The sequence below is a fragment of the Hyalella azteca genome, unplaced genomic scaffold, assembly GCF_000764305.2.
Source record: "Hyalella azteca isolate HAZT.00-mixed unplaced genomic scaffold, Hazt_2.0.2 contig12030, whole genome shotgun sequence".
Classification (NCBI taxonomy): Eukaryota; Metazoa; Arthropoda; class Malacostraca; order Amphipoda; family Hyalellidae; genus Hyalella; species Hyalella azteca.
This window is the reverse complement of record NW_025942000.1, coordinates 49,099-63,970: the sequence shown is the minus strand read 5'-3', so window position 1 is coordinate 63,970 and position 14,872 is coordinate 49,099. Positions and strand designations below refer to the sequence as shown.

General features: G+C 40.4%; 1 protein-coding gene across 1 annotated transcript; it reads right to left on the bottom strand.

Annotated features, from left to right (window-relative positions):
• Window positions 1–18: 18 nt before the first annotated feature.
• On the bottom strand, window positions 19–1,902 carry LOC125178715. The gene is made up of 2 exons (XM_047883118.1): window positions 1,696–1,902; window positions 19–212 (listed from the first exon to the last, which is right to left on the bottom strand). The coding sequence occupies exons 1-2, from the start codon at window positions 1,889–1,891 to the stop codon at window positions 82–84; spliced, it is 327 nt and encodes a 108-aa protein (XP_047739074.1). The 5' UTR covers window positions 1,892–1,902; the 3' UTR covers window positions 19–81.
• Between the last annotated feature and the right edge of the window lie 12,970 nt (window positions 1,903–14,872).

The following is a 14,872-nucleotide window of genomic DNA, read 5'->3' as shown; positions in this document are numbered from 1 at the left end:
TAATCTTTACTACAAAACTACAGCCTCCAATACGGATTAATACATTGTTTAAGGAAGTATAAAATCTACGATGTATTATAATCATTTGGCGGTGTCGGGCTCCTCAGTAACAGGAGGCGGGATGAACAAGAAGAGTATGGCCGCCACTGCCGTACACGAGCCCATGAGGTAATACGTGGGCGCGTAGCTCCCGGTCCCGTCCACGAGTGCGCCTGCACGATCAAACAGCGCGTTCAAGCACCGCACAAAATATTTGTAGACAATGGCAAATTTTTTAGACAATGGCCTTGCAAAAAATATGTAGATTTAGACCTCATAATTTTGCTGTCAGGCAATGACACTGTCAGACAATGGCAAATTTTTAAACAGTGGTCTTACAAAAAATTTGTAGACAATGGCAAATTTTGTTGACGAATTGTAACTTACTTGCCATCATTGGCAACACGTTCATACGGGACCTTCTAAAGCTTACAATAAATCGAATAATGAGTGGAGTCATATTGTATAAATAGTGACACACTTTCCTACTCACAGCATGAGCAGAAAGCTGATACGCCCATTTGCCGGAACTAACTAACTGGTTTAGGATGACCCACTCAAGCGCAATACAGGCTTCCATATTTATACAAAGTTTTACTTATTTCCTTGAGTGCACCGTTTCCAACGTATGATATGAACTCTTCAACGTCTACGGCACAAAATTAGTTGCCGTTTCTTAATTTTTAGTCTCAAATAAGAATGATAGACCGTATGAACTAAATTGAATAACATTTTTATCACGTCTTTCCATCAACTTTTGAATTTTTGTGAGGCCCTCATGAACGCCGAATCGTATTTGTGACTCGTGATTTAACCATCTTTAGGCAGCGGCGCGAGTTATGTGGCGAGGCATTGACCTTAGCGTATAGTCCGAATGTTATTTAAACCTTAGATGAAAAAGTCATCGCCAATCGATAACAATTTTAATGGAGGTTAATGTCTTAACAAGATGGCCATTGGAGCCTTGAAAACCAGTTTTGAAGTTCACTACGTGTGGATGGCGAATCTCGCCACGTTTCTAGGGTCGCGGACCTAAACCAAGCATCATCCTCCATGTAACTAGCAACTTCTGTTTTTTGGAATTTTATTTTGTAACTCGTAACGACTTATGGCTTTAAAATTTAAGTAGATAAAGTAAGAAATTAATGTTTTGTTATGTTTAAAATAGTATAATGAGTATATCTTATTTGGTTAAGGACATTTCTCAGAACATTAGAGTTCATCTTAAACCCCTTGCAAAAGCAACGGTCTTGCACGTTCGTGACTTGACAGACCGACCTCAAACCGGATCAATATATGCAGACTAACTCTGACCGCAAGTTCTGACAACCTTGGAGTTGATGTCAACTGTTGAACGCTCAATATTCTTTTGCCAACAATGTACGAACATCGAATTAATAGACTCTAAAACGCACGATTAATGACAAGTTTTGTGTAAGTCCAACGGATTACGAATTCCTGCCTGTAAACTAATTTTTTATTTAATTTCAGAGTGACGTTCACTTATCTGAAAGATGAGACACGTACACCAGAACTCATAATAAAAAATATAACTCAGTACTCACTGCAGTGAGTGACAGAGAGCGCATTTGACATAGCGCCTTTTTTCCATAAATGATAAAATTCGCTAAAAAGCGCAAATCTTTTTCGCCTCACCGTTGACTTGTGGGGCGACGAGGCTCATGAAGCCCATAGTGAGCCTGGTGAAGCCGTAGGCGACAGGGAGGCGTTTCACCCCCAGAGTTTTGGCCAGAAGGGTGGGCAGAAGCACAACGTAGGCACCCACGCCAAACCCGTAGCAACCCATTGCAGTCCCTGCACTTGCCAGCGTCGCTGTAAGCGGGACGAACATGGTGCCTGCTGCTGCTAACGCCGTGCTGCGGGAGCGTGGGCACAGAAAGAGAAGTAAATGAGTTCGATTGTCGAAATTTTGATAGAACTCGCAACACAAGGCGAGTACGGCCGTAGCACTCATACACTTTTTTCACGATGTCACGATGACCCACATAAGCGCAGAAATGGCTTTGCTATTTGGACAGATCCTTCTTACTTCTCTGAGTGCAAGCATGTAAGCAATTACCATCAGTCGAATTAGGTTGAAATATCTTTGATTATTACGAACAGATTTTGTTGGAACCACGTTTAATCCTTCAACGTTGTTCCGACGTCTGATGCATGGTGGGCAATACAGGGTCATCAATATTTAGCATTACAACGTTGAGTGGTTAGAACTATGAAATGAAACACAATTGTGAATGTTTGAAAATGTATTTATGTAGGCAGAGGTTCGATTAAATTCGATCATTTTGGGAGTTGAAGTGGTGTTCAACATCATGAATCATGCGTGCCATCATGAATGCGGGAAAGAAGAATCTTGGATCTTTGGAGGCGTTTGTCAACAACTTGACAAACGCCTCCAAGACAGTTGGTGTTTTTTGACATGCTTGAATGGGGACAACTTTAGGTCCTTCCAGAGAACAGTCGACATGGTTCCTTATACGACACATTTCACTGTTTTGCGAGTGTATTGATTTTGGAAAAACAATGTAACGCTAAATATTGATGGCCCTGTATATCACTACAAACGTGAACTCAATAGTAATTTGTAGCATCAGTCACAAGTTTGAGGCGGAAGTTTCCATCGGTATGTTATAGTTTAGACACATTCTATTCTGGAAGAAAATTTCTAGCATCGAAATAAAAATCTCGCAGCTCACAGTTGAGTCCTGACAATGAGGCTACATCGAGAACTTGAAAGTCTGTATCATNTGTGCCGCCGAACTGGTTGATGATGCTGAGGTACAACACACTGTAGCTCCTCAGGAACCCAACTATCCACATGTTAGCCATGCACGAAGCTAGGGCCACGACCCAGCCGTACCCGCCATCAGGAGGCACGAACTTCGGCTGGGTCTTCTTAAAATTTGAATCACCGACGATTGAGTTTGCTTTGGAAGCTTTTGAGTCGGTATCATCAATGGGGTTATTACTGGCAATCATTTTCCCCGCCGAAGACTTGACTATCGTTGCTTTTGGTACCTGACTTTCATCTATGAGACCCGATTCCTCGGTAGACTTGGACTTGTGAATCGGGACCTCCAGATCGCAACGGTCGTGAATGGATCCTAAAATTTGTGAGTTACCAGAGTCTCGTGAATTTTCTAACGATTTAGAATTATATGAATAACGTGAGTCAGGTACACATGTTGGTGATGAAGAAATAACATTATCATCCTGCGTGTTATTGTCCTGCTGATTCTGGCTGCATTCAACCGTATCGCTGAGAAGTTCCAAGTCACTCAAATGAGAGCGAGCGGGACCACTAGCGCGAGAGAGAGTCTTACCGTCCGTCGCTTCCGATAGACGGACAGCAAATCTGCTCTCCTGTGCTTCAGGGTCATTTTCTGAATACTTTTTATATACGCTATCGTCTTCATAAACCATCTCTATATGAGCTACGAGTTACATATACCGTAGAACTGGTTGTGAAATAAACAGGGATTGCTTTGAGCCTTTAAAGACCTGGAAAGGTATTAAACGACAGGTAATTTTAACGGATAATGATGCAAACAATAACTTGTGTACATCTTCTTGTCTGTATTTAAATTCAATTAAATCTGAATTAATTCAAATTTTCAGTTATTATTTCGGCTTTTAGGTTGTGAAATATTTACATCGTGAGACGCCAAGTAATGCCAACTCAAGTACAACATTTTAGATAATCTCCAAAAGCTTTGGCATCTGTAAACGGGAAAATTATCCAATTTTCGACCTGGACGCTGGCAGCTCGTTATAGCTGCAACAGTTTAATTTTTACCGTGTAACCCTTACGGGCTACTGTGGTTTACAAGGAGAATATATACAGCACAAATTTGATTCGTTCCGCTGCAAATCTTTAACATAGAAACTTATTTTTTTACACAAAACTTTGCTTCAATGTGTTATTGAACTTCCTAATGTATTCGTTTTATAGACATTTTTATTGGTTTTAATAAATTATACGCATTTATTCTATTATCTGAGTTCGATTGAAACTTGAAAATGGAGAAATTTGTAGACAGTCATTTTTCTGGGAAGCTACCTTTTGCAAAGTAAAACAAAAATATCTAGTATTTTACTTGCATTATCTCGGAAATAAATCTTTTTACTGCGCATTTAAATAATTGCAGACCTGTAAACAGTGTTCTTAAAGCTGCACAGAACGATTCGTCCACTACCATACAAGTTAAATTAAGTCAGAGGTACGACACCCTATCGTCACCGAGCATTGAGGAAGACTAAACAAATGTTTTGTGTCAGCTTATGGGGTATATATATCGTATTTTACTCTTATCAGAGGATTATTTAAGGCCAATACAACTTGTATCTTTCACTAAGTTCAGATTGAAAGGTTTAGGTGCGGCAAGACGAAACTGGTCGGGTAAATAAACACACGATAAATTGATAAAGTGAATTTACTCGTTTAGCTCACGTGACCTGCTCGATATGTGATGATCCAGGAGGGAGTTGGAAGGCCAGGCCAGTGATGAAGGTCGACGGCATGCGCGTGGTTGCGTGGTGAGTGGAGATACGCGTGGTTGCGTGGTGTGACGTCGTGGACGTGACGTCCTCGTTGAGGCGTTGCTGAGACACGAAAAGACGTTACCCGAAACACGAGGTGACGAGGGCACGTAGAGATGTTCACGCGTGGAGATGTGGAGATAACACCGTGAGCACGCTTTCGTGTTACTAAATGCCCGTAGAGAAAAAATTCACTAAATACACGTGGGAAAGTTCGCTAAATGCACGTGGGAAAGTTCGCTAAATGCACGTGGGAANCGTGGGAAAGTTCACTAAATGCACGTGGGAAAGTTCGCTAAATGCACGTGGGAAAGTTCGCTAAATGCACGTGGGGAAGCGTCGGCACGCAGAGCACGATGGCGTCGTAGAAGGCACGCAATGTTTCCGACGTTGTCCTTACGCGGGCACGTGATTATGTTCCAAAGGCACGTTGAGATGTTACCGGAAGCACGTAGAGAAGTTAACGGAGGCACGTGGTCTTGAGTTTATGCGTTGCAGGGGCCGAATGTTAGCCGATGTGGGGACACTGTTAATAGGGCAATGTTAATACACTATTTACACACCATTTCACAAATGAGCTATATGTCACGTGAGCTTCTACGTCAATGAAAATTGATTACTCAAAACTTCCAATGTCTCTCTCTGACATTACTTTACTCTGACACTTAACACACTGAATAAGAGCTATTCTAAGGGCAGATTTTGTAAGTTAGAGAGCTTACGCGAGATGTTGTCTGTTCAATGTCCGGAGTCAAATAGGACGCTTACCCTTACCGTTCTAGATCTAGGAGGCTATGAAATGGTAAGGCGTTAGGCGTGGCGGAAGTGAGATGTTGCCATCGACTAAACTGAGCTTTCTCCGAACTATTCTTATGATGATTATATAATTTTTTATGTGTTAAACTTAATATGGTAAGTATTAATATTAATATGAACATAAAACTAGTTCTAGGTAGCGAGATTTGATATACATAATATTAATTTTATGTAGCGAGATCCGCTACAAGCTGACTCCCAAACTCTGCTGCAACTGCAGCCTACAGCCTGCATTTCTACCCTGCCATTCAAATCAGCGACTATCAAACGTTTCGAATACATTATCTTATTTTTCATACAATAATGAGAATGTTAGCAAATGCACAAATTTCGTTGCATTTCTTATTATCTAAATTACTTTTTATCTAAGTAGTATCTCTTTGTTATCAATTTGTTTGCTTATTATAATCTTTTTATTATCTTTATTTGGGGTGCAGTAGAAAAGAATTTGATAAACACAAAATAGCGTTGAACCAGCTAATTCCAACAAAAGCAAGCATAAATTCTGATATTAACACGTGCCCAAACATATTAAAGAAGCTGGCATAAAATTTTATTTGATATTTAAATTCCAAAAGTTTAAATAGAGCGAAGCATCGAGACTTGGATCTCTTCACTAGAAGAAGGGAACTTCCGTTGCGTCTCCAACCTGACTAAACTAAGGAACAATTTGATTATATTGGAACAAATATTACTTGCGCCCATTTCTGCTTAAATAGAAAATCATTTTTTTAAAACGTTGCACCTCTCGTGGATTTCCAATAAACACGAGAGCTCCTTATTCTCTAAAGGCCCGTTCACACTATCGGGCTCGCAAGGATGACGTCACGGCTCCGAATCGCCAGATGCATTGTGGGATCGACGGCCATGTTTGTAGACCGAGCTAGCTTTCGCTACAGTATTCAATCTAAGTCTCCATTTGAAATTTTTGCTTGAAGATGGGACGCTACTGCGCCGTTATTGGATGTACAAGTCGTTCTCACGACCATTTAAACAGAAAACTTGACAATGGAATGAGTTTCTTTAGTTTACCAGCCGTGAAGGAAGGACAAGGCAGCTTAGTTCTCGACGTTACCACAAGACGTCGACGAGCATGGGTGGCAGCGATTCGACGTGGGGCCATCACATTTGAAACTAAACAGAAAATCTTCGTTTGCTCAAGACATTTTCTCTCTGGTACGTATTATCATTATTTAGTTATACCTCTTTACTTTGGTCATATCTATTATAAACACGGTGCTTCCTTTCTATCTTTGTTCTTGATCGTCATGGTGAACATAGTTCTGCACAAGCAGTTGTCTTTCCAAAACAGAATCAGGNTTGGCTGTTGCCTGTTCAGGCTGTTTGACGGCATCACACTTCACACATAGCCTAACTGCTGCCTAAGATATTGGTTTAATGGATTAAATCTTCAGTAAATAAGGAAATTAAAAATGAACTGCTTCTAGAATATCTCTGGTTTGTCACTAGGCTATGTAGAATTTGAAAATTCTAATGATTATGATTCCACCCTTCACTCCGACTCACTCGTGATCCATTATCCTCACCTTGGCAGCAATGACAGTGTTGTTACAGTTGGCAGGTTTGTGGGTGTATATCTCCTGCACCCATCCATCCACAAATTGTTTGTAAGATTCAAGCGTCTTGAATGCCTTAAATTCTTGCAAGGTGTATTGGCTGACGCCAAACACGAAATAGTTCAGTAAATCACCGTGTGAAACAGAAATGGGGGGCAGGCTTGCAAAATCTTTACACCACTGCTTTGCCGGCACTTCATATGGATCAACATCGTTAATGTCTAGCAATTTTCTTAAATAACGGTCTCTAGCTGAAGGAAGTAGTTTTTCACAATAGCTTAATCCTTTCTGCTTGGCTCTTTCTTTCTCCATTGTCACCAATCACCATTCACCAAAACATCCAACCGACTGAAACGAGTAAGAACGAAAGAATGGTCTACAAAGATGGCGGCGGAGCAACGCGGATTACTTGGAAACGCGGGAGCTTGGCGAGCCCGATAGGGGCAACACACGAGAATCAAGTGCCTCAAAGCGCATGCAGAGGCGCTTTGCAGCCTCTGCATGCGCTTATTGACCGATTGACGAGCTAGCGATTGACAGGGGCCATGCCTCATGAAACACAAGCGCGGCACTTAGTAGATAGCTATTAAAGAATTGATATCACTTGTTTGCTTAAATCGCAAATTAACTAAGAATTTAAATTAAATTAAGAATTTAAATTAATTAAAGAAATTCAATTCGTTCTGTGCTTTCAATGTATTAATTTGTGACTTCTGATTTGTGATTCTAGATAAGTGGTTCCCAAACTTTTTCAGGCTGGCGCCCCCTTTGGCTCCCTAGTGAATTTCTAGCGCCCCCACAGACACATATAAAAACATACGCCTCTTTCTTGAAATTTAGTACGCTGCAATTTTAAAAGATAAAGGTTAAACACAAATGTGTATTTCACAAATAGAATCCCATTTAGTGAACCAATATGTTTTAAGCTGTTTTAACTGTTTCAGCACTAGAAACCTAGGAAGGACGTCTCGCGCAAATTTACCGCTGGACTCGCCGCCAGTCGCACGACCAATCTCCAAATTCAATTATCAAGTAATATCTCCCAAATTAACGAACGCAGCTCAATGAAACTTGGAACATGTATTCATCAGAACCTAGCGGTGATGTTTAGCTCGTAAATTTTTTTTAAATTTCATCTTCATTCGTGCGTTATATTGCGATAAAGGCCGAAATTCGTAGTGATCAAAGAATCAATTGGAAGAAATTCCTTGATCACTGTGAATTTCGGCCCGTATTGCCATATAACTATGGCAAAAACAAACGAAGTCAAAATTCAAAAAAATATCACGAGCTAAACATTACCGTTAGGTCCTAATGAATACGTGTACCAAGTTTCATCGAGTTAAGTTCATCAGTTTGAGAGATATTCCTTGATCATTGAATTTGGAAATAGGCCGTGAGACCGGCCTCGAGTCCGGCCGTTAATTTGTCCGAGACGTAAACCCAGGAGAGGTTAAAAAAACAGATCTGGGTGAAAGAACCATCGCTGGGAGTCATGTGTTGCACGTTTTGTGTACAAATCGTCAAACAAACGTTGGAACTTCTGACTTCGACATCGGACTGCCGCCCTCCCTACCGCCCCCCTAACGCCCTCTTCTTCCTTACCGCCCCCCAAAATCTTTCCACCGCCCCAGAGGGGCGATCTCGCCCACTTTGGGAACCACTGTTCTATATTCTACGAACTGACGATGGAGCTGGTCTCCGAAACATTTTCTATAAAGATATGAATTTTTGTGGACTATTCTTTGCTTTTAAATACTTAGTTAGTGGATAGCTGTCTGTGGTCTAGTAAGTAAGGTTGATTGTGTACGCTGGTCCGGCACACCAAATGTCGACTAACACCACTCTCGTTTGGAGTCTCTAGTAGAGAGCCTAATTGATCTTTATAGAGAAAATGAATGCCTATGGAGTGTTCGGTCAAAGGAGTACAAAAATCGAAATGCAAAGGAACAAGCTATGGTAAAAATAGTTGGAGCTTTAAGAAACTTGTGTGTAGAAGTCACCATTGCTGAAGTTCGAAAGAAAATCCATACGTTGCGTTCACAATTCCATCGTGAAATTAAGCTGAAACGAGAATCAACCAAATCTGGCGCAGGTGCTGACCAAGTGTACAAACCGAAACTATGGTGCTTTGAATCATTGATGTTCATCAATGACAGCGATGCTCTTCGTCAGTCAACGTCTACTCTCGATGAAGACATTAAGATTTCAAATGATGTAAGTTACTTTTACATGACGTGTTTAGTTTCTGTGATTTTAGCTACTCCTGTCAATTTATGCATTACCGTTTAGCAATTTGAAAGAATGATATAACATTGGTACGAATATTGTAACTTTTTATTTAGGTAAAGCAACTACTGTTCAAAGCGCGCTGTCTCGAGCTATCGCTTACAAACGTAGTGTGAACGGTTGTGCGCGGTGAGGCACTGCAGCAAACGACTCAAAGCGCATGTTGTTGCCACTAGTGTGAACGGGCTTTTAGAATGTCTGTCAGTGTCGGATGTCGGGTACTGGAGTGTGCATTGCGCATTGTCAAAACAGAAGCTTCTCCGTGGTTTACGGTGGTTAGATATTAGTCGACCGCTCAAGAAATTTAAAAGTAAAGAAGCTGTCAATGCTTAGTATATTTTCTCCGGTGATGTTAACTGATTTTTTTCTGCAATCTAGCGAATAAGTGTGTACTATACTTATAGTCATGATAAGTCATCAATATCTCATCACATGTTTTTATTTTACACTTAGCTTGGACATCATGGTTTCACCCAAAAGATGCAGTGTTGCAGACGTGCTTATTAGTTATTAAGCCATCCTTTACTTATTAGTTATTAAGCCACCCTAATAATGTTTGAACCTGCATGGCTCTGGGAAAATTTATAGTCTTTGCAAGTTAGGATTTTGTTATCTCAAAACCAAATTCCCTCATCCTGTTGCCCAAATCCTGTAATCCCAATAACTGAAATCCAGTCTGCATGAACACTAATTTGTTTGGATATAAGTACTAAGATCACTTGGCTGCTTAAGTCGCAAATTCACCAGGAATGTAAAAGTAAAGAAATAGCGAAAAAGTTCACCATTTATTATATGAGAAAGCGTTTCGGAGTCCAGCTCCATCGTCAGTTCAAAACCTAGAACACAGGTACAAACAATTAGTAGGTAGTAGCCTAAAATTCACATTCAAACAATTCACCTAAACTTGAGGACATTAGAACTAAAATCGAAAATAAAACAAATAAAAAAGAGATAACATGTGGAGAAGGTAAAATCTATTTACAATTTGTAGAGGATAGGAACTGAATGCGGCATTTAAACTAGGCTTCTGTTTGAAAATATAAAATGATTCTAGAATTCGTAGGTCAGAAACGCCGGTTGTGGAGGCTAAAACTCTAAAATCACTATTGGACACCGGGACGTTGCACTGCTCGGCATGAATACGTCCGGCTGAATAAGGGGGATGCGCAAGTATGTTCCCTGTTTAGGTAACTCCTGCCTCTATGCTCTGCAAGCGTAGTACAAAAATTGCGCGATGTCATACCGACATACGCAGATGCGCACTGCGCACAACTATATTAATAAATTAGGGATAATCGCTTAAGAACAAGGAGAGGATCTTTGTACTTGTAAAACGAGCTAATTTTGAAATTGTTCACTAGCAGTACATGAAGATTTACATTCGGGAGGTATTTAGAGAATAGATCTTCCAATTCCTTTGTCATCCTCTCAGATGCGGGGCCGAAGTAAGGAAAAGAACAATAAGCACTATTCCTATCGTCACGCTCGGGAACCACCTCAGCATATTGTTTAGACAAGAATTTCTTAATTTGACTTGAGTATACACCAATTGTGAAGGAAACCCATTCAGCGAAAAGGTACTGCGCAAATATTCAAATTCTATAAGAAATTATGTTCCGTTTTAATTTAAGAAAGACCATGAAGATTAAGTTTGAATAATTATTAACGTCTAGGATAAGGAATTGACAGTCAAGAGCTTGGAAGGAGGTGATAAATGGTGCATTCTAGATTGCTGTATAATGTACAGCATAATATGTGCATTTTCTCTCTATATTAACTTGATTTAATGCATGGAATGGGCCCCTAGTCCTGTTAATGCATGCGAATTCACTTCTTTGGTTGGGTCCAACAATGCAAAGTCGTCTATGACGCATTAATTACTTTGACCTTATGCCGGCATAAAACCTTAACCTTAACCTTATTACTAATTAACTTATTTACTAACTTAGCTGAGTTGGGCCAACCTATAACTAACCTTTGCACATTTTACCTAAATCAAACCTCTGAATGGCATCTATGCCACTTCTAAATGGAGCCATCGGCAATAATTTAGAAGGTTCGTGAATCAATAATTGATCGCACTTTACCAAACGTGACATCATATTGCTAATTAAATAATCCTTCATATTTTACTGCAATTCAAGACATCTTTGTTACGTTACAGTATAACGACTCGCATCACAAGTCACCCATATCTGCGGGAACTTTGTCGTAAGGAACGCCTCGTCTGTTTGCTGCTGCCGGATTTAGTTTCGGCAAGGTTAATGCTGGGAATTCATTTCACTGTAAAATTATGTGCCGATAAATTGGAATACAGAATATGATCATAAAAAGCCTACTTGAACTACGTTTGTCAGTTAATCAGACTGTTTTTCTCTGGTTGCAGTTGCTCCACTGCTTCTTCACTTCTTATTCTCTTGCCTTCGAAAATCTTCGAAGATTTATCCTGTGGATTCTCAAATGAAGTTTATCAGCGATTATATTCGTGTAAATTCCTTACTATTCAGTGTGCATATTATGGAAAGTAGAGCAAATTCAGAAACCGCGGTTTAATAACGTTTGAATCCCATTTAATTTGTAAAGAAAGGAACAGAAGCTAAAAAAGCTGATGCTCAATCCGGTGAACGTTGATTTTCGGTATACAGATGTCTGGAAACGGCCATCGGATTTTACGACCTTGCAGTCAAGAAAACATAAACTATTGTTGGATTCAAGCTCCATAGTAAATTTGATAGATTTGTGTTGGCGATTAAGATAATCAAAGAAAAGGCCCACGTGAGAGGGATGTTTGAAAATTAAAAATGTATCATCTACATATCGGTTGTAGAAAATTGGCTTAAATTCAATAGAACAATTGGCCAGCCATGTAGCCTCGTGGTAACACATGAAAATATTAGCAAAGGTAGGGCCGAGAGGAAGACCCATGCATAGACCGTCAATTTGCCTATAAAACTTGCCAGCAAATAAAAAAACAGAGTTCAAAACTGATAATTCAAGAAGAGATTTTTAAAAGTTGCTGTTCAAACCATGACAAGCTCATTGACACCTTTAAACAAAGAATTGAGGCAAATCTCAATAGTTTCAGAAATGGGTATGTTACAAATTTTCTACATCAAATGAAGCCATAGTCAAACCCTGAACATTATTGAGACTCTTCAAGCTGTCCACAAACCTGTAAGAAATTATTGTCTAAACAATATGCTGAGGTGGTTCCCGAGCGTGACGATAGGAATAGTGTTTATTGTTCTTTTCCTTACTCTGGCCCCGCATCTGAGACGATGGCAAAGGAATTGAAAGATCTGTACCGGTACTCTAAATACCTCCCGAATGTAAATCTTCATGTACTGCTAGTGAACAATTTTAAAATTAGCTCGTTTTTCACGTACAAAGATCCTCTCCCTGTTCTTATGCGATCATCCCTAGTTTATCAATATAGTTGTGCGCAATGCGCATCTGCGTATGTCGGTACGACATCGCGCAATTTTTATACTAGGCTTGCAGAGCATAGAGGCAGGAGTTATAGAACAGGGAACATACTTGCGCATCCCCCTCATTCAGCCGTATGTATTCATGCCGAGCAGTGCAACGTCCCGGTGTCTAAAAGTGATTTTAGAGTTTTAGCCTCCACAACCGGCGTTTTTGACCTACGAATTCTAGAATCATAATATATTTTCAAACAGAAGCCCAGTTTAAAAACCGCATTCAGTTCCTATCCCCTACAAATTGTAAATAGATAGTACTTTCTCCACATGTTCTTTTTTATTTGTCTTATTTTCGATATTAGTTCTAATGTCCTCAAGTTTAGGTGAATTGTTTGAATGTGAATACTACTAATACTACTACTAATACTACTAATTGTTTGTACCTGTGTTCTAGGTTTTTGAACTAACGATGTAGCTGGACTCCGAAACGTTTTCTCTTATAGAATAGAATAGAAAAGAAGTGTCGGCACTGAAGAAATAGGCCCATGGCCTGTTGCCGATTCTTGAATTTTTCGTGATTTGATTCACAAGGGATCCCCGGCCTTTGGAACCCGATCTTTCCATAACTGACGATTGATTGAGATAGCTGCTAGACTTATTGCCTGGCCCGTAATTTGCAAGGCATTTTAAGACTGAACATATGCTCCTGCATAGCTTCGTCTAGTGTTCTTGAAGGCGTTCATACTCGGAGCATCAACGATGCTATCAGGGAGGCTGTTCCACATGTCGGTGACTCGAAGCGAGAAGAAATGTTGTCGCATGGATGTGTTACAACGCAGTTTTTTAGTTTATGGCCGTGGCCCCTGGTGTTGGTTCTTGTTTCAAATTCTAGTAATCCTTCTGGGGCCTTGTATAAGCCATAGGTATACTTGTATGCTTCAATGAGTTCCCCACGCAGACGTCGATAACTGAGGCTTGGAACTTCATAATCTTTAATCTTTCCTCATTATAGGATTTGCCTTTCAAGCCCTGAATTATCCCTGTTGCACGTCTTTGAACACTCTCTATTAAATTTTTGTCCTTTTCAAGTCTCGGTGACCACACGACGTTTCCAAACTCTAGGGTCGGGCGCACGACAGCAACAAACAACTGCTTCATCGCTTCTGCATTTAGGAACTCGAAAGAGCGTCTGATCAGTCCAAGTCGTTTATTGGTTTATTAACTTGACCTTCAAAATGCTTAGAAATTTCAACTCATTGTCGATATTAACTCCTAAATCTTTTCCATTATCGACTTCGACATCATCACTCTGTCGTTGCAACCGTGTCTTCTCATACTGTAATCTTGCTGTTCATTATTCTGGCCAAGGTGGATTACTTTACATTTGTCAGCGTTAAAACGCAGCTGTCACTTATCAGCCCAGTCAACCAGCCTGTCAAGATCACCATGTAACTGTACTTTTTGTGACGTATTCTTCACTGTATTATAAATTTTTGTGTCGTCAGCATACATCGAGCACACGCTAGACACAGCTTCTGGCGATCGTTTATAAGCGCAACGAATAAAACAGGCCCAAGAAAGCTTCCTTGTGGCACGCCGCTGCGCACTGAAGCCCAGTCTGATACGGACCCATTATTAATACTGACACATTGACGTCTCCCTACCAGAAAATCTTTTATCCATTGGAGTACATTGCTGTCAATTTCCAAAGACTGCAATTTCCGCAACAGCCGCTCATTTGGGACACTGTCAAATGCCTTGGCAAAATCGAGGTACACTGCACTACTGGCTCCCTTTCGTCCAGCAGGCGGGTCCATTCATTCAGAGTAGACAAGAGGTTAGTGGTGCAGGATCTCCCGGCAATAAAGCCATGTTGACAGTCTGATGGGAGATTATTTGCAGTCAAATGATCTATCAATCGATCCCTCACAACAGATTCCATTACCTTGCAAACGACACTTGTCAAACTGACAGGGCGATAGTTGCCCGGGAAGCTTTTGTCACCTTTTTTGAACAATGGTGTCACTTGAGCTTCTTTCCAGTCAGCCGGCAACATTCCTTCGTTCAAAGTTTTTCGAAAAAGTGACGTCAGAGGGCCGGCTAGGACAGTTGCTAACTCTTTGAGTAATCTGGGGTGGAAGCCGTCTGGTCCACATGACTTGTTTGGAT

Coding starts and splice junctions, on each gene's coding strand:
- LOC125178715 (XM_047883118.1), bottom strand. CDS start 1,891: ATGTTCGTCCCGCTTACAGCGACGCTGGCAAGTGCAGGGACTGCAATG. Junction 213..1,695: donor CGTCGCCCCACAAGTCAACG/GTGAGGCGAAAA, acceptor TTGATCGTGCAG/GCGCACTCGTGGACGGGACC.